This window comes from Panthera pardus, unplaced genomic scaffold (genome assembly GCF_024362965.1).
Source record: "Panthera pardus isolate Hobbes unplaced genomic scaffold, ASM2436296v1 HiC_scaffold_25, whole genome shotgun sequence".
NCBI lineage: Eukaryota > Metazoa > Chordata > Mammalia > Carnivora > Felidae > Panthera > Panthera pardus.
In genome coordinates, this window is record NW_026526821.1 from 51,967,536 (window position 1) to 51,987,751 (window position 20,216).

Genomic DNA, 20,216 nt, shown 5'->3' on the forward strand with positions numbered 1-20,216 from the left:
TGGAAATGAGGAACTAGATTTTATCTATTTTTAATTAATTTAAATAGGCACTTGTAGCTAGTATATTGGACAGCAGTTAAAGATGATAACTTTTATAGGTACTACTTAAATATAAATTTAGGTACTACTATATAAAAAGTTAGCTGTTTTGAATTTCCTTGACAGACATATTCTTTCAGTTACTTATTTTCGTGCTTGTCCTATTTTGTTTGATGCAATGAAGTATATAGCAATGTTTCTATCTTGGAAAAAAATAAATAAGCGAAAATTTTAATAAGCACAAGAAAGACAATATATACATATAAGAGATGTAATATACTTTAATCTTAATCACAAAAGAATTATACTAAGTGTAGAGAACTTCAGAAGAACAAATGATCTCTTCAGTTTTCAGTATTTGCAGAAGGAATGAACCACTTGTCCTGGTTATTGAGGCATGTTATATGGTTTGGATAGGTAGAATATGTTTTCAGATACAGGCATGGTGAAAATAAAACTAGTAGGGTAGGAACCTGCAAGATATCAGGGCTCAGTGAGTAGCTAATTTGCTGAAGTAAGGAGATGGTTCAGAAGATGAAATTAAGCTAGAAAAGTGGTTTGGAAGATGAGATCAACCATATCATATGTTTATAGCTGCCTATGAATTGATGGCTAAAAAGCATGGGATTTATCTTTCAGCCACTGTAAATTCAGCGTCATTGAAGTATTATTTAGAGCTAAGGAAAAATACAATCACAATCCTGTTTTAGGAAAGTAACCCTAATAGATTTGCGAGGAAGAGAGAAATTAGTTAGGAAGCTTACACTAGTATGGGTAAAAGGTTTCTGAACCAGAAGGGTGGCTATAGAAATGAGACTTCATACAAGAAAAACTGAGATATTGTTGGTGGATTAGCATATGATTATGGATTCACTGGAAGGAGGCAAATCAAGATATGACTCCAAGACTGAATCATAGCACTGGCTGAGGTGAGAGAGAGAGAGTTAAGTATATAGGATGTGGTAATTGATAGGGATAGATGTATTATAGAAAGAACACTGAAGTGAATTGGAAAGTTTCAGGGGGAAACAGAGTTACACGATGGTTACTTGGCTACCAATTACTTTCTGGGAGAAATAGTCACTATCTACATACTTTAGTGCTGTGTTGAGAAGTTAGTCTGAAAGAACACTTACTCTGAAAATTTTAATGTTTTCTTATATAAGGAATGAAGAATTTTTAATGTTAACAAACACATGATCTGTAGAAAACTTAAACATAATGATAATTAGCAATGATGCCAGGATTTTAACTAGTGATGATTGAACCTCATTCCTTCCACACTGCCATTCTCCTCCCACTCTCCACCTTGTCCCCAATCTCTGTTAGCTTTATCCCCACTTTTTTAGAGTGCACAAAAGCAAACACAATAAACAACTACTCTGAGAACCTAATCCAATATTATGTGATCTGAGCAACAAAATTTAATTATTACCCAATAAATTAGGTAATAAACTAAAAAAAAATTTGTTTTCTTTTTTATGAGAATTGGAAGTGGAAAGTTAGACTGGAATCAGCCATTTTCTTCTTGTAGTCTTCATCAAATCTCTCATTCTGAGCCACAGTAAAGTGATTTTTCCAGTCTCCAACTGTCCCTGAAACAGTCATGTGGGAGAGAGTCAATTTGTATTTCTCTATTTTCCTGTTTCTGTGTGAATATTTCTGTTCTACCTTCCTGGGAAGCAATATTGAACAAAACATTTCTGTTGCTAACCTGTCAATTTCATTCTGAAGGGAAGAAGAATTTCTTATCTGATCTGGTAACGGGAGAGCCCATTACCCACTGAGTCACATTAATGGGGGAAATGAAACTACAGTAATTAAAACAGCAGGCATGGGGGGATTTCTTGTCTTTTTCTCCTGTTCTCTTTGTACGTCAAAGTGTGGTAGGTGCTTATGCCTATAGCTTTCATTGTATAGACCTACCAGGAAGGGCTTGTATGTGAGAGAATTCAAGGTATAGTTCTGAGGAAAAAAACAAAAAAAAAATCCCCAAATTCTCCAATTGCAACTCCTGTTACCTTTTCACAGATTGCCTTTTCCCCCTGTAGTGCTTACCATCATCTATTATCCTGTGTATTCTTCTTGCTTATTTTATTTGTGGCTAGAATATAATGTTCATGAGGGGAGACAATTTTGTGTTTTTTTTCACTGCTCTAGACATTACCTAGAACAGTGCCAGGCACATAGTAGCCACTCAGTAAGTATTTTGGAATGAATTAAATCTAACTGATAGCATAAAGCCCTTGTAAATCCATTATAAAATGGATTCTTTGCCTTATCTCATTTAATTCTGTGTGTTTTCACCTTATCAGTAAGATCTCTGAAGAGTTGGGGGGGGGGAAGGGGTGGGATTTAGACACCACACCTTACTCTTCAATTGTCTGAACATTGTTTTCGTTTCATTTGTGGTTTCCTAAGAATCCCAGAATCATTTGTTATAGAGCTTTTTTTTTTCTTAGCCACAGGAAAGAAAATTCCCCCAAGGCTATGGAAGGTTGCACAACACTTTTAAGATTATGATCAAAAGAAAATATAAAAACCTTTTCTCATGAATGGAGAAACAGAGTGGTTCATGATTTCAGTAGGAATTGATGAATAGTTTGCCATTGAATTCTGCTTCATAACATCAAATGAAGTGTGATGGAGAATTTTATCTAGAACTTCATGATCTAGGTTTTTTCCAATAAATTCTGCCAGCTTCTGAATTTCCTGCTTTGGATTCTATGATGAGAGTTGAAAGAAAAGTGAAGATTTGATATAAAACAATTGGTTTAATAAGAATACTGAAATGAATTAATAACAGTAATCAGTAACATGCTATGAGATAAAATTAAAAAATCTTATATCACAAATGCTCAACTATCCATAAATGACTCATTTTAACATGATGGTCCATAATATTCTCTTTTTTATTAACTGGAATTATTAAACTTTTCTTGCTCTAACATAGGAGCAAAAACTGAAGTGTTAGTGAAACATTCAGCATACAGTGACATGCAGTGCAGGGAGAGTGTTTCACTAAGAGTTATGCCCAAGTGTCCCATGCAAGTCAGTTATCGCGGGGGGTGGGGATCTTGGTCAATTAAATATCCAACAAGGAGAGTCCATAGACTGGTGATAAGAGCAATGGTATTGTGGAAGCATAGGGTAAGACAATTTAAGGAGGCTGTCTCCTGTTTCATTGATAGAAATGTCCCCAGACCATTTCAGTGGTGGAAGTAAGCGGTGGCAGGAGAATGGGAGAGGACTATTTTGCACCCATGAGTGCCCAAGAGACACCCATGACTAGTAATTCTACTACCCAGCATGTCCAGATGTTTATGTGCTCCCGAGAGTTCCAATGTTTCCTCATCAGAGAGACACACCACCCTAGGGAGCTGTGGCCGTGGGAAGTCCCTATCTCTAGGAGGAGTGGTAGGGGAAAGAAAGTAGAAAGGCATAGCCTGACATCTGTGTCTTCTGCTTTAAAAGCTTGGATGTCAAAAGTGCTTAATTAATTGGCTTCACATAGACTAGGAATCCCCAATGTTTATATCAGCACTATCAACAATAGCCAAATTATGGAAAGAGCCCAAGTGTCCATTGACTGATGAATGGATAAAGAAGATATGGAATATATATACAATGGAATACTACTCAGTAATCAAAAAGAATGAAATCTTGCCATTTGCAACAATGTGGATGGAACTAGAATGTATTATGCTAAGAGAATAAGTCAGAGAAAGAAAAAAAATCATATGATTTCACTCATATGTGGAATTTAAGAAACAACAGATGAACATAGGGGAAGGGAAGGAAAAACGAGATAAAAACAGAGAGGGAGGCAAACCATAAAAGACTCTTAAACACAGAGAACAAACTGAGGGTTGCTGATGCGGTGTTGGGTGGGGAGATGGACTAAATGGGTGATGGGCATTAAGGAGGGCACTTGTTGGTATGAGCCCTGGGTGTTATATGTAAGTGATGAATCACTAAATTGTGTTCCTGAAACCATTATTACAGTTTATGTTAACTAACTTGGATTTAAATAATATTTTTAAAAAAGAGGAAAAAAAAAAAAAGAAAAGCTAAGAGAAATTACACCAGGAAAAAAAAAAAAAAAAAAAGAGTGCAGAGAATATTGAGCTTTGAGTGACTAGTTAGGGGGCATTCCAGAACATGATCACAGAAATATTTAAAAGGGCTCTAGGGATTCTAAGGTTAGACTACCTGTTCATTAAAGTTTCTTCCTGGCATCATAATACATTAGGATATACCCCATTAAAAGGGCATCATTCCTGATGATATATTCTTATTTTGACCCTATAATGATACATTTGATATCATGTGGACAAGCATCACCTACATGGAGTTTTCCTACTCTGTGTTTAACAGCAGAGTATTCCTTCCTTCTATGGCTTCCTCAGTTTGTCATATCTATTCATTAAAGAGCAAACATTTCCCTTATATGATTCCCTGCCATAATATTTCTTAACTGAATATCTAAATGTAGAATTCTGTAGATAACTCTCTGCACATAGGGCAGATAGGGCGCATATCTGACCTTTTCTGTTTGAAGAAACTGTAGAGTGGAATCTAAACAACAACCACCAAACTTATAGATACAGAGAACAGATTGATGTTGCCAGAGATAGAGAGTAGGATGGGCAAATGGATGAAGGGAGACAAAAGTTACAAACTTCTAGTTATAAAATAAGTCCTGGGTATGTAATGTGTAGCATGGTGACTATAGTTAATAATACAATGTTGTCTATTTGAAAGTTGCCAAGAAAATAGATCTTAAAAATTCTTATCACAAGAAAAAAATTCTCTAACTGTGGTGATAGATGTTAACTGGACTTATTGTGGTGCTCATGTCAAAACATATACAAATATTAAATCATGTTGTACACCTGAAAATAATATAATGTTAATTGTCTATTGTATCTTGACTAAAAAAATAAAAATGATTCTGTTTTACTCTTGATATTCTGTAGAAACAGCTAGATGAGGCCCAGCAGTGACTGAACCCAGGAGACATACATCTAAGCTAATGTGCCCACAAATCCCCTAGGCATTTTATAAGGCATCTTATAAGGTGCACATTCTGACTTAGTAGGCTTGATGTGGGGTCTGAGAGCCCCATGCAGCTAGTCTGTGAAACACCTTTTGAGTAGCAAGGCTTTCAGTGATAATTGAAGAACAGAGACTCTAATTTTCATAGATCCCTGTATTTAGTTAAGTCATAGATAGTATTGGGTATATTATAATTTATAGTAAACTCCCATGAACCTCATCTTATTTAGTCCTCACAGTAGATCTTGGAAGAGTATATATTACTATCTAGTGTTTGCATTTAGGGAAACTAAGTAAATCTCTAAGATGTTAAGTGTCCTTACCAAGAATAATTGCCAGTAGGGAAAGCCACACTTTGAATTCAAGAATTTTGAATCTAAATCATTAGTATTTTCCATTACACCCTAAATTCTTAACCCATTTCTCGAAATTATGATGTTTCTCAAGTACTGATGAAAAAACACAAAATGTGCTAGGAAATGTTTTACTTTCTAAATGGAATTTTAAAATAGATATGAAAGAGGAAAATAAAGGTATCACTTGCATTTTGCCTATATGGAAACAGTGTACCATACCCCAGAGCACCAGGAAATTGTAGATGAAACTATGGGATACATAAACTCCTGATATCCCATGTGTTCTTTGATTCATGGACAGCAGTAACCAATGAAATGCAGCATTTTCTATTCCCTGTTTCAATCTATGAGTCCCCAGTAGGGTCCATACATTATGACTTAAATGTCTTATAGTCCAATGGGAACATTTTACATGGCACTGCTCCTCACCTTCTTCAGGTCCTCATAGAAGAGGTAGACAATGCGGTGTTGATCTTTGGCTTTCCACCATCCTTTCACATGGTCATGCCATGATCCCCAGCACACTGCAAGGAGGGATGAAAAACAGGGTAATGAATCACAGAAGCCCAACAAACAGATATTCCACTGAAAGGAGATTTCCTAAAGAGAGGGAGAGTATCATACTGATGATTTCTTCACAGTAAAGCAGGCAGAGGCCCAGATATTCTAAGGAAATGATTTTTTCTTTTTAGAGTGTTTGAGAATTTTGAGACAGAAAAGAAACAAACTGAATTCTCTTACCTTTCCCAGCCAGAAAACTCTCAAAATACTCTTCCCAGGTTCCTGGAGCAGGAAGAGCTTTATTCATTCTTTGGAAATGGTAATAAGACACCATATTGTCCTTTGGATTTCTTGCTACATAGATTATCTAGGAAAGTAGCAAAAAGAGGATTAGACTGATATTTGGTTATTGCTCATACAAATTATGTTCAAGTGGGTACATTCCATACAGATGAGATTTTCTGATGCTGCATTCTTATGATTTTGACTTTTGTGGGACTTCAAAAAGACTCAAATCAATTTGCATATTGATTATTGTGAAGAGATGGACTCTCTCTTCTTTAACAAGTGAAGTGTCTTAAGAGGAAATTAAAGACCACTCTAGGGTTGTTTTAAGGAGTAAATTGTGAATTCCTTTTGCTTTTTACCTTACAGTTTTTCTCTAGGAAGGATGGTGGCAGCAACTGGATGGGAAGATGTGTTTTCAGGGTCCGTGGTGAGGGCATTTGCTTAGCTTGTTCCAAACCTGCAAAATTGATTTTTGATCACTCACCACCATTTTTTTTCTATTTGCTTCAACATCTTACTGCTTCCATTATTACTACTTTAGGAACAGTTGAACAATTCAAGGCAACTATGAGAGCACTGTAACAGTAGATCTGAGATAATATGTCTAGCTTATGAATGATTTTTTAAAGCTAAAACAGTCTTTAGCCATAACAAACAAGAAACCAAACAAATAAGAACCTAAAAGATTCAAACCCTTCCATGATGAAATTATGTCACTTGGGCTCAACTTTGTGGAATACAATTAATTTCTAATGGAGAAGAAAAACTTGTGTATAATCAGTAACTCCATTAGAAAATGTCTGGAGTTTAGCAACGGCCAGACACACGTTAAAAAAATACAGTCACATAATTCATTAGTAATGCTTGAATGCCTAGAATTTAATTTTTTTCTAGTTTTTCAAAGTGGTTGTATTAATTCTTATGTCTTTTCTATGATTTTTTTTCAGCTTGAATGCCTGTGAATGTGATAGTAAAAAACCCTCAGTGTATATTTAGGATCATAGTCAAGTGTTGCTATTCCATACTCACCAGATCTCATGGATGGGACTATCCATTCGATGAAAGGAAATCGTATATAAGTAGGTGCTCGTTGACTTTTGTCAACATCACCTTCATTTTGTATTAAGTCCACTATCTCCTGAGTCCATGTTGTTCCTTATTCCACATGTAAGATGAAGATGCACAGACATTTAGTATACTACATTTCTTAAAGATTTTTTTACATTTATTTATTTTTGAGAGACAGGGAGAGACAGAGCACAAGTAGGGGAAGGGCAGCGAGAGGGAGACACAGGATCTGAAGCAGGATCCAGGCTCTAAACTGTCAGCACAGAGCCCAATGTGGGGTTCGAACTCACAGACTGTGAGATCATGACCTGAGCCAAAGTTGGATGCTTAACTCACTGAGCCACCCAGTCGCCTCTAGTATACTACATTTCTTAAAATATGATCATATTTGTTAGAATATCTCTCTGAATTTTAAAGCTAGGTTTATAGTGGAATTCAGAAAACATCATTTTTTATTTGTCTTATGTTATCACAATATGAATTTTTATATAAAGGCTGCAATTTGGAGTGGACACTATATTGATAAATATGCAGTTCATTTTTTTTTTGCCTGTCACAACCATTAATTTGAATTGTTATCTCATTGATATAGCTGCATTGTTCATAAGAAAGCTAGAATGAAAGGTCTTTCTCACCTGATTATGATCTCCTGGAGAGTAATCACTATGTGGTTTTCAAACCGTTTCCCAAGCACATAGTAGGGCTGCTACATAGGAGCTACTTAATATGTGTTGGCTGAATGAACAAGTGAATAATTAGTATCTGGGCTGGATATTGATCATTGGTACTTAGTATCCATTTTCACCCATTTCTCAATTTTCCCCTTATCTCAGGGACTGAAATGCTAAAAAGTGCATTATCTAGACTTCTTTGCCACTAAGATTCTGAATATTATTTAGAGTCCCCTGATGAAATGCATTGAAACGTGGAAGAGAGATAGAGGTCATTCTTCCTGAAAGGTAGCTTCAACAGATAGAAATTTTGCAGAGGCCATACCACATTTTGCTGCCCAGTGTCTCAAATGCAAGAAGCCACTGGAAGAAGGGCCCTTTGTCTCCCAGGCCCAGTTAGTTTCTGTGTGCTGTCTGATTCTGACTGATACAGTGCCTACCAACTAAATCTTCATCCTTTGATGAAGAGCTATTGTGCTAGACATTCTGACAAATCCATGTCAGGAAGATGAACAATTTGAGAATGGTTCTCTGAATCATGAATCTGGGCTAATCTTCCTATTTTCTCTGAAATCAGATCTCATTATAGACTCCTTTCCTCATACTGTCAATTTAGTGCTTTTAGCTCTACAGGAAGGGCATAGGTTAGGAAACAATGAAAAAAATTACATTTTATATCATAGATGAGTTGGTCTCTAATATTTTCTGGCACCAACTCTTTTATTACAGGATAAAAGAACAATATTTCTTCAGCTATCTAGTCAAAGAAAGTTAGAGCTATTTGTACTGGTTTTAGGTGGTCACTCTGAATTTATAGCCATGGGCCAGCTAAAAATGGGGCAGGTTCACATGTTGCTAGGGGTTTGGGGATGAGTGGAATTTCTCAATACATCCTCTAGAGGTCAGTGATTTTATAATATATTTTTTCTCTTGGCTCATTCACAGAGTATTTATTACTCTTTTAAAAATTTAGGTGTAAGCCATATTTTTCATCCATGCTTGTTCATTCTTCCCTCCAATAAATTTAGCCTTTATTAATGGATAAGGTTTTAGTGATGATTAAATATTACATTAGCTGGCAAGCATATTATTTATTTAGTGTGTTATTTGGATTGTTGAAGCCCCATTAATCCTAACCCATGAAAACCTTAAATAAACCAAATCTTGCTGCTCACATTTGGGAGGCGGAGAAAGATTAACTATTAAACATTATGCTGAAATGATGATCAAGTAGAGTTGTGGACAAAATTAAGACTATGACGTGTGATTCTTACCAGTGAATTCTTTTACATTCACAAACTTAGGAAAGTTTAATCCTGAATGGGCTCACGATGAGTAAGATTAGAAAATTAGGAGTCTAAGGCTCTCATCTGCTGGTAGTCTTTTATTAGGATTATTAGATATAAAGACTCAAGAGAGGTTTGAACAGAAAATGCTTAGGTTTAGATTTTTTGGTGTTTATGTGTGTGTGTGTGTGTGTGTGTGTGTGTGTGTGTGAGTGTGTGTGTGAAAGAGGGGTTATTGACAGGTAACTTGATTTTTCAAAGAGCAAATGTACATGCAATCTGGCTGTGAATTAAATAGTGTATTTTTACTATATATGTAATATGCACAAAAATCTGTAGAGAACTATTTCTCCCTGCTTATCCTAAAATTTTTATGATACAGTGGCTGGGCTCAAGTATTCTTACTTTTATAGCAACTTCTGTTAAACTAATTACTGAAACAAGGAAGTAGGTTCACAACATGCCATGACGGAGGATGGAAATCAAAACAGTAGTTCTCAGACCCTGAACTGAGAGAATTTTGAGGGCTTCTGGGGGCTGCTGAGGTGAAATCAGCATTGCAGGACCAAAGCTCCCATAACTCTTCCCCAAATCAGCCTTGGGATCCCCTTTTTAGCTCACACACACAAAGAAGTTTTTTGTTTTGTTTTGTTTTGTTTTGTTTTTTTCTTTTTTTTTTACAGGATCTGCAGTAAGGGCCTGCATTGGGAACAAACAAATCAATAAATCTAGCCCTTTAGTTCTCAGCTCTTTCATTCACTCTTTACTGGGGAAGTAAAAAAAATGTACATCAGGGGCACCTGGGTGGCTCAGTGGGTTAAGTGTCTGACTTTGGCTTAGGTCATGATCTCGTCATTCGTGAGTTTGAGCCCCACATCGGGCTCTGTGCTGACAGCACAGAGCCTGGAGCCTGTTTCAGATTCTGTGTCTTCCTCTCTCCCCTGCTCACACTCTGTCTCTGTCTCACTCTCAAAAAAAAAAAAAAAATTAAAAAAATATGTACATCATAGGAAGAATTAAATCTTAAAATTTGTACATCATTTTAATATTTTTTTCTGTAGTTTCAGTTTCCACAAGATATATATCTTAGCCATATCACTCCGTCCAGTAAACAATTTCCCACTCCTTTATTTCATTATTAATGTACTTTCCCCACTTCCCTTCCTAACTCTCTTCTTCACCTTCCCCTCTCCTCTCTCCCCTACCTGCTTTAGGATAGGTGGCAATAAGCAGATCATCAGACTTGGCTTGGAAGTTCCAGATCTGGTCCCAGATGTTACAGGTAGGTATGGTTTGCATTATCCCCTTCACGTAGTCGACAGGTATGCGCTCTTTTCCATCAAATTTAAAATCCTCCATTTTACTTAAGGCCATTAGTATCAGAAATCAGACTAATGTACCAGATAAAATGTTACTGCTCAGTCAGCACAAAGCTGCATTCTTGTTATTGTACAGGCAATGCAAGACTCGGACTGCAAGTTCTACCTGGACAGCCTGGGGATGGTTGGCAATTAATGTGCAAACCAGCTACAGGCCTGCTAGCCCCAGTTCCAGGAAACAGGGCACTACTGTTTAGGCAGGCCTTTTCTTAATGAGCTCCAGCCCTCCTCCCATCCAGGCTCTGACGTAATTGCCAGAGGCCCTCCCAGATCCTGGCTGCTGTGTCATGTTCACGTTCAGTCCTGTTCTTCTGTGTCAGTTTAACAAGACTTAGTGCCATGTTGTTTATGTTTCTCTTATTTGTGTTCATAAAATAATTCACATTCATTTGTTGTCTCTTCTGTGAATGTTAAGCTAATTAAAAAGTTGCAGGAAATTTGCTCACAGAACGGAGGTAGTGAATGGAGGTAGCAACATAGAATAACTTCCCTGAAAGGCTGAAGGGAAATTTCTGTGGGCTGTTGGCAAGAAGGTCCTAGATTTGAATCTCCCAGCACAAATATCTGGAAGGGTCAGTGTTGTTATTTTTAAGAGTAAAATAAAATATGCTCTATTAGAAAAGGTTCTCTTCATTTTGTAGGCTATACAGTGTTAGTATCAGAATATGCACGTCTCATTTAAAGCAAAAGAGATGCAGAAAACTCCTTGCTTTTTCCTTGGAACCATTTCTGGTTCCTTCTTGGGTTTTCTCCTCCTGTTTCAACCATAACCTCTTTTCACCTCTAAAACAAGGCCAGATACCTTTTAGTTTTTAACTGCTAAATATTACAGGACACCCACTTAATTTTCCTGTCTCTTGTGATATAACAAAGAATATATAGGGGAGCCTGGGTGGCTCAGTTGGTTAAGCGTCCGACTTCAGCTCAGGTCACGATCTCGCGGTCCGTGAGTTCAAGCCCCTTGTCGGGCTCTGGGCTGATGGCTCAGAGCTTGGAGCCTGCTTCGAATTCTGTGTCTCCCTCTCTCTCTGCACCTGCCCTATTCATGCTCTGTCTCTCTCTGTATCAAAAATAAATAAACGTTAAAAAAAAAAAGAATATATTTGGTATTTGTCTCTGATTCCTTGAACAGAGTTTCAAAAACTCCTGGAAGTTCCTGAGTGATTGGAGTGTCTTTGGTTATCCATAATGAGTCCCTTTAGACTCTACTTGAGTTTATACTAAATGAGGTTTCAGTGTCATCTGAAGTAGGTCCCTCCTATTTCCTTGCTTGGGGCAACTTTTTTTCCTTTAGAGCAGTTATCAGAATTTAGTCTTGTTTATTTACTTGTTAACATTTTCTTTCTCTTATTCTACACTCAAAGGCATGTAAAACAGGGCCTGGGCTCTGTCTTGTTTCTCACTTATGCCACCTAGTGCCTAGCATGCTATTATTTCTTGAGATAAAGAATGAGTAAACCCAAATAGAAAATTGAAGAAGTGAGTTTTCTGAGCCATCATTATTGTGGGGAGTAAGCCTGGGGATTTGGTAGTCCTTAGAAGTCAGACTGCCTGCATTTGAATCCTGTGCCAAGTCCTAGTAGCTGTGGACCTGCAGACTTGGCACACATTGGGCACCAAAGATAAAGTTATGCCCTTTTCCCTTCCAATTCTTTCCTGAACCTTCCCCCTCTTCCTCTCCCCCTCCTCCCCTCCTCCCCTTCCTCTTTCTCCTTTTCTTTCGTTCTCCTCCTCCTCCTCCTCTTGTTTCTCCTTCTTATTCTACTCTGTTACTGTTACTTTCTTAGTGTGGAGAGGAGATTGCAACTCTCATTGCATTCTTTGGATGTCAGATGCAAACTGTAATAGGTGTTCAGGCCACAAGTGTGATCCATTGGAAAAAATTATGACTGGACTTTCTAATACATTTTTCTTAGAAAAAGTCAGAGTGCTGGTTACTCTCCTTAAACAGGTTCTTTTAAAAATGTTTTTGCAAAAAGAATATGTCTAAATGTATTTTGGTACAGCAAACTGTTGTAAAACACAACTATTGGAAAGTGAGTTAAGTTTATTTAAATAAATATTGAATAAAATTTAATTGAAATTGTGTTCACTCCTTGAATCAATATTTAACTTAAGTTCATTAAAAATGTCTCATTTGTTATCCAAGCCTTCAAACCAACCCAGGAGGAAGAAGGAACAATAAGATCATAATCAACAGGACTTGAACATCCAGACTATACAGGGATTGAGAAACATCTATGGTTTACCCATAACTTGTTTCCATTCCACCATTTTCAATTTAAATTGCTTTTCAGCCATTCTCTTTGCAAAATTCTGTTCCAGAAGTGAGTAGGGAAAAAAATGAAACCGAAATAAATTGTATTGATACTTGCTACTTTAACCAGCTCCAGAGATTGGGGTTGGTTATGAACTCTAAGTAAAGTAAGGATGAAGGGAATCTTTAATCTCAGATAATTCCTTAAGACATAAACCCAAGAATCCATTACATTCTTGGAAAAATAGGCTGTGTCAAAATATAGAACATTCAGTTAAATTTGAATCAGATAAATAACAAATGTAATTTCAGTATAAGCATATCCCATGCGATATTTGGGACATGCTTAAACTTAAAAAATTTATTTGTTGTTTATCTAGAACACAAATGTAACTGGGTGTTCTGTATTTTATTTGGAAACCCTAGATAGGCAGGAAGATGCTTGTTAAATCTAACTTCAAAACAGAAAAACTCTGGAAGCTTAATGAGTGGGATTAGAAACATGACTGAACCAGAACACTCTTCAGAATATCACATAAACTGAGTGACTGCCAGTCTCTTTGGCACTGGTTTGTGGGCAAATGTGTACTGTTTGCACTTCCCAGTTATTAGCATCTTTGCAGGTTCTTCTCCTAGCCTGCGATTTACTTAGCTTCTTTTGTGGAGATGACACTACCTCATGGGTGACTATGGGTGATTATGTGTGGGTGACACATAAAAATTTCAGTGTGGAAAACAGTGAATTAACAGAAATTGGTATAAGTCGAGTGTCTTAGATGAGACTTTATGTATGCTCTGCCCTGACCCATCTTTATTAATTTTGAGGGATTTAGGGACAGGGAGAGATGGTGGGCACATGTGGACCTCTTGATACTGCTGTTTCATGAAACACTTCATTGTGCTACCGCATATCCCAATACAGCATATTCTCCAATATCCAGATTTCTCACATGAAAAAAGGCAGTATTTTGGTGCCAAAAAAGGAGTTCTTGAGCTCCCAGCATCAGTGAAGAAAGGCAAGAAGAGCAGGGAAGCTGCTATAGCTAACATGTTAGGAATTCTGATTGATGGTAAGGTCCCTAAAGGGGCGGAGGCACCCCGGTCTCTAAAGCAGTTTTGCAAGAACCACAAGAAGACCTCTGTCTCTGGACTGGGGGCCACTTTTGCTTTGTCAGTGTTCCTAGGTGCTCAGGTAGTTCCTTTTTTTTTCTGTGAAGCAGCCACCGCCAGCCTCTTTTCCCAGCAAGCCAGACTTGGGGAATGAGTGGGGTCTACTCTCCCTTCCTTCCCCTCCTCACTCACCTGAAAACAAGCACACAAGCTCTTGCTCTTTTCAACCTTTGATGCTTATTTCTACAAGGAAACAGAAGGGTAACAAAAGATAGCCAGTGGGGGATATATAGAATTTGGAATTTTACTGGTCCCTATTTCCTGACTTCCCTGCTGAGTCTCTCTGAACCTTCATGTGCCTCCTGGACCAGGATTTAGCTGCTTTCAGAAATTAGAAGATCAGAGGAGGTAGCAGTCAGCATTCACAATGGGAAGAAAGGATGGAGACCGAGAGCAGGACCCTTTGGCCTTTGATAAATAAACCCACACAGATGAAGAGGGGAGAGGCAATTACCATTTATTAAGTGCCTGCCATGTGTGGGATCTTGTGACTGCCTCAGGGGACAGTCTTTGCTGTCAGGGAATTTGCAGTCTGATGCAGAGATATATACTCAACAAAGCAATTAGTATATAGTATGATATTTACTTTAATGGGGGTATGGACACAATGCCCTAGAGCACTGGAGAAGGAGAACTGGAGTCCGCCTGGACTTGGGAGAGGTCATCCAGAATAGAGAAAACATTTAAACTGAAGCTTAACAGATGAACTGAGGTTGGCCAAGTGACTAAGAGAGAACAAGGTGTTCTAGGTAGAGGAACTAGCACATGCAAAAGCACAGAGAGGTTAGGTGTGTTCACTGGTCAGTGGGAAGCATTGCTGGAGGGCAGGGGGAGTGCAAAGAATGGTGGAAGAGGAGGGCACAGGCCCAGTCTTGCAAGACCTTAGATGTTGCAAAGGAGCTTAAGTTAGATACTGTGTAGGTAAGGGACAGCTATTGAAGAGTTTTCAGGGTGGCAGCTAATGTTGTCATATTTAATCTTTGCATTAATCTTTTGAGGTAAGCAATTGTGTCTTGAATTTAGGTGGAAAATTGGAGAGGTAAAATAAGGGCCTAAACTTCAGAGCGTAGTAAATGGTAAAGTGAAGACTCAATTCCATTTGTGTTCTACTGCAGAGCCCAGTAGAACTATGGTCTGGAGAGGAGGAATGTGGGAAGAAGCAATTTTCAAGCATCTGTGCCCTGCTAAGAGCATATCTACTAACACACAGGTTAATGTTGGGTCTGGATGTCACTGCCTCTAGGAAGACAAGTGAAGTCATGGACCAAGCATCTGGTCCATGCTGTCAGCATCCAAGACTGTAGCTTGACAACTTACAGTTATAATAGTGAGGTCAACTGTACATTGTAGAAAGATTTAAAATGAAACTCAAAATTTACAAATTAACTCCCATCTATCTAGAGTGAATGACTTACATGAGGAAAGGGCTGTGTAACCCGTATATTGGTGGAGGCACCATCTATTAATAAAATGAAAGCCTTTGAAAAATGTGGCCACAAGAAGTCTTTAAAGGTTGGTATAGTTGATTGAAGTCACACACACTGTATGACTATTACAGGTTGAAATTACCAATAATAAAATTCTAATCCCTGGCAAGGTATGTGAGTATTTTGCCACTGATACAAGCAGGTCATGTAAAGCAGGAGGAGTGTGCCAAAGCTAAAAACCTCTGTGGAATTCACTCTTCCTTTGAGTCCCCAAAGTTTGAAACTGTAGACTATTTAGCAACAACTCTCTGGCTGGTAGTAATTGGTGCAGGTCTCAAACCACATGGAGGTTTATTGAATGAATACAAAATACTGAATGTAAATGCAAAACATATGGACAGTCTTTACACTCATGCCCTGGTCTAGGCAAGCCTTCAGTGCTCTTGCAAGGAAAGAAATGCCAAAAAGTTGCTATTATTGCTCATGAAAATATTAATCTCATGCTGAAAATATATGGTGTCCTGAGTTTTTATCAGAACTAAGTAGCAGAATCAGTGAAAATTTGTTCTACTATTTTTGACTTTTGCATCAGTTACAAGTACTTCATTTATCATGATACAATTCTATCAACAAGCACTGAACACAATTAATTTGAAATCCTTCAATACTTATTCTAATACCAAAGCAAGGACTTTATTCTTTCCTTTTCATTCCTCTTCTCTCCTCTTTCCCCCTTTCCTCTGGTTCCCTCTCTTTGAGCACTTCTTATCTCTGAAATGGATGAATTCCTTCTTGGGCCTTTGTACTGAATTGACTATGTCGGGATGTTTACCTTTCTGGATGTCTGTGGTGCTGAGGTAAAAATTAATAGAGTGTTTTTGGGGACTGTTCAATTCCCAGGTATATCTCATTATCTCCTCAGTCATGTCTTATGACTTGAGAGCATGTGTAGGGAATTGGAAGAGCAAAAAATGATGTCTAAATTCAAGTAGTGATGTGGCAGAGACCTGGTAATAATGTTTCACATTTGTCTAGTGCTTTGCATCACCTTTGTGTTCTGACATATCCACATGAGGATATGCTACCATGGGTCTTGGGGGGGAGGGGCAGCAGAACATAGCAAACTAAGGGGAATGGCAGATGACCTTGATGGGGGGTACAGGCAAGGAAAGCTTTCTGTTCCTCCTCCTCACCACTTTTCACTGGTTATGATGAGACTGATGGATGTCAGATTCAGATTGCCTGATGAGCTTCTCAGTGTTATGCCTACTGTCCACCCAATGTTCATGCCTACCATCCATGCATTTTCTCTAATAAGACTCTTTCCAGTAGTCTCAGGAATGATGGAAAGTGGTAGAGGTGGAATTATCCACACAGAGGGTAGAAAGAATTGAGGTAAATCTTCATGGCACAGTACCATCATTGGTGCATGTAAGACCTTTCTTTCTTATTTTTTTTTCCTTAGACCTCATCTCCATTGCCCTCTTCCCATAGAATTTATGACACTTAACATGTACATTTTGGGTGTATGTGTTCTTGCAAAATGAATATTTATGGTTTGAGTGTGTGTATTTTTTAATTTATATAAACAATATTGGTTTATATGTATCTCATTTGGTTACTTTTTTTCCTCTAAGCACAGTATTTTAGAGATATCTATATACTGCTGTGGGTAAATCTATTGCTTATAATTAATTGTTTTCTGATATCCCAGAATGTGCATCACCACATTTTACCCTATTTACTTTCCTGGAAATGGGCACCCAGATAACCTTCAACTCCCAGCCAGGAAAAATAAGGCCACAAGGACCATGAACATGAGTATCCTTATGCACATTCTTTATGGAATCGCTTATGCATTCATTTGGGGTATATACTAACAGTGGAACTTCTGGGTCAAACAATATTTGTTTACTTATTTTGCATAGGTATTGCCAAATTGCTCTTCTAGATAGCTGCACATGTGTACATTTCACCAGCAGTATGTTATCTAACTTTCTAATTTTTGCTTGTTTAATAGATATGAAGTGGTAGCTCATTGTTTTCATTTGTATTGATTCTTGTTTACTAATAATTTTGAGCATCTCTTCAAATGCTTATTAATTTTTTTATTTTCTCTTCTGAAAATTGCCTTCCTCTGGTCTCCTTTGCTCATTTTTCTATTTAGGTTTTATCTTTTTCTTTCTGGTTTGGTAGTTTTATGTATATTGTGAATATTGGTCTTTTTGGTTTTAGATATTACAAATAACTTTTCTCATTCTGTTCTCTTTCTATTAAGCTAAGTTAAAATTTTGATGTATCAAATTTATTAAATATTTTTTTTGCCTTACATCTTGTTTCAGTCTCAGAGTTCTTTGTGAATTAAATGAACTTCTATCCTTAGACTTCTACCATTTTTTCACATTTAGTCTTTAATATGCCTAGAGCCTACACTTGAATAAGTTGTTAGATAGGAATTCAGTTTTTCTTGTCCATGTAGTAAGCCATTTTCCCTACTGTCACCTATTTACCATGAATCTTTTTCCTCTTGATTTGTAATGTCCCCTCCAAGTTCCCATATATTCATCCATCAGCCTCTGAGCATTCTGTTCTGTTCCATCAGGCTGTTTTTCTGGTCTGGTGACAAAACCATCCAGTGTCATTGCTTTGGTTCTGCAGTTGACCTCTAGTCTGGTCTTGCAGATGCTCCTTTTATAGCTTCTTTTTAAGGTCATTTGTGAACCTTTTATTTCTTCCTGTACATTTACATAAGATTTTTAAAGTTTGACTGGGGTAATGTTGAATTTTAAATCAATTTTAGAACTGTGCTAGTAGATGTGGTTCTCTTTTTTATAATTCTTAAAATACATTTAGAATTTCTCTTTGGCCGTGTTGTTAAACATGTAGGTTTTTCTCCACATAGGTTTTTCCATCTTTATCCTGTCCAACTCTCTGTGACAGAGCCTTTTCAATTTCACATTCTTTTCTTTAATTTTGGGAAATTTATCTCTACTACTTCATTGAACAATTCTTCCTGTCCATCTTTACTTCTTCCTCATTGTGCAGATATTAGCCCTTTCTACTTCTCTCCTTATCTCAGCTTTTCTTTTACACTTTCTATCATTTCCTGCTGTTTGTCTGGGAGAATTCCTCAATTTGATCTTGTATCTCCTTGATAATTTGTTCTTTGGATGTAGCTTATTCTACTATTTATTCCATCTGTTGTGTTCTTTATCTCAATTATTCTATTTTTCATAGTTAATTTTTGTTTGCACATGATTTCTCACTTTGTGTGTTCTCATACTTTAGTAAATGCTGTCTGATTGTCTTCCTTTTGAAGTGGCTATATTCCTCAGATACCTGATTATCGTGGTCAGTGAGTTCCTGTTCACAGGACTCTGTGTGTGTGTGTGTGTGTGTGTGTGTGTGTGTGTTTGAGCTCTATTGTCTAATGACTGGCACTGTGTTGAGAAGGGCTGTAGGCCCTTCTGGGCCTGGGCTCTGTCAACCCCAGTGAGTTTTAGGAGAGGAATCCAAGCTCAGAGCATCTTAAGCTACCTCTAAACTATTGATCCCTCCTATTTACTGACTCCCTTCCATCTTCAGTTTTAAAAAGTTCCTCAAAATGCTTTAATTTTATTTTCTTTATGACAAAAAGGGAACTATTTATTTCCCTTATTTCAAAAAGAAATTACATCGGTTAAGAAAATCATAGAGAAATACAAACATACAAACAAATGGGAAACAAAAGTTGAAAATCAGGCCTTATTTTAGAAGCCCTCACAGAGAAGCAGCCCCTGGAGGAGGCAGTCTATTTCTGATCACCCAGCAACTCTGGGGGTTTGAAGGCATGGAGGAATGACACGCAAGGGACACTGCTCTGTCTGTAGATATTTCCATCAACAACTCACTGCAGCCAGCTTGTGGGCTGTCCTGTGACTTGAAAGATACCGACACGGTGGTCTGATTGTCACTCTTGAGGGGTAGGCAATGATGGTCTCTGGGCAAAACACAAGAAAGACCAATGCAAAAGATTAGCAGCTTTCCTCTACCAGTTCTTCCCTGTCATTGCTTCCTCCAGCCACCCTTCTGCTCCAGGCTGCTGCCCATCCCTAACCCCTCATCCCAGCTTAAGTCAGCAGAGGGTCTCCCCAGGACTATAGGGTTTGTCCTGTAATCCACATGCCCTTTCACTTCAGTTTTCTGCAGAGTTGGTTTTGAGGGAAGCAGTTGGTGGTCTAGGAAGAACCAGAGACCTTTAGGGATAATTCCTCAGCTGATGGCCTAAGGAATTCATGGGAAAACAAGACTAAAGCTGCTTTTAAACTTAATAATAACCAACATTTTGCCAGTCTGCAAACATGCTCTTAATAAATGGTGTTAGGTCTGCTTTTTTAAAAATGAGGTCTTCAAAATGTGGTTTTGAATTTCAGCTTAGACACTTTCTGTCTGTGAGGCCTCAAAAAAATTATTTAATCTTCTGAGCCTCAGTTTCCTTATCTGTAAAATGGGGATAATATTACCTATCTCATGTATTGCTGGAGATTCCAAATACATTTGAACTTAGACATATTTAAACATCACAGTGTCCAACACATAGACTCCTTATACAATAATTCCTTTTATATGTGGTATAAAGCACATCTCTCTTCTTTCTTTAATGAGGGAGCACTTACCCTCTGTGCTGTTTTCTGTAGATACCTTGATTATCAGAGCAGGTTTGGCTATTCTGAGCTT

At 37.6% G+C, this 20,216-nt stretch overlaps 1 protein-coding gene across 1 annotated transcript; it reads right to left on the reverse strand.

Annotated features, from left to right (window-relative positions):
• Positions 1-296: 296 nt before the first annotated feature.
• On the reverse strand, positions 297-10,839 carry SULT1C4 (sulfotransferase family 1C member 4). Its single transcript, XM_019434612.2, has 7 exons — positions 10,473-10,839; positions 7,272-7,397; positions 6,602-6,699; positions 6,195-6,321; positions 5,883-5,977; positions 2,583-2,763; positions 297-1,634 (listed from the first exon to the last, which is right to left on the reverse strand). The coding sequence occupies exons 1-7, from the start codon at positions 10,639-10,641 to the stop codon at positions 1,519-1,521; spliced, it is 912 nt and encodes a 303-aa protein (XP_019290157.1). The 5' UTR covers positions 10,642-10,839; the 3' UTR covers positions 297-1,518.
• Positions 10,840-20,216: the final 9,377 nt, after the last annotated feature.

Coding starts and splice junctions, on each gene's coding strand:
- SULT1C4 (XM_019434612.2), bottom strand. CDS start 10,641: ATGGCCTTAAGTAAAATGGAGGATTTTAAATTTGATGGAAAAGAGCGC. Junction 7,398..10,472: donor TGCCACCTATCCTAAAGCAG/GTAGGGGAGAGA, acceptor ATGTGGAATAAG/GAACAACATGGACTCAGGAG. Junction 2,764..5,882: donor TCTATGAGGACCTGAAGAAG/GTGAGGAGCAGT, acceptor CTCTCATCATAG/AATCCAAAGCAGGAAATTCA.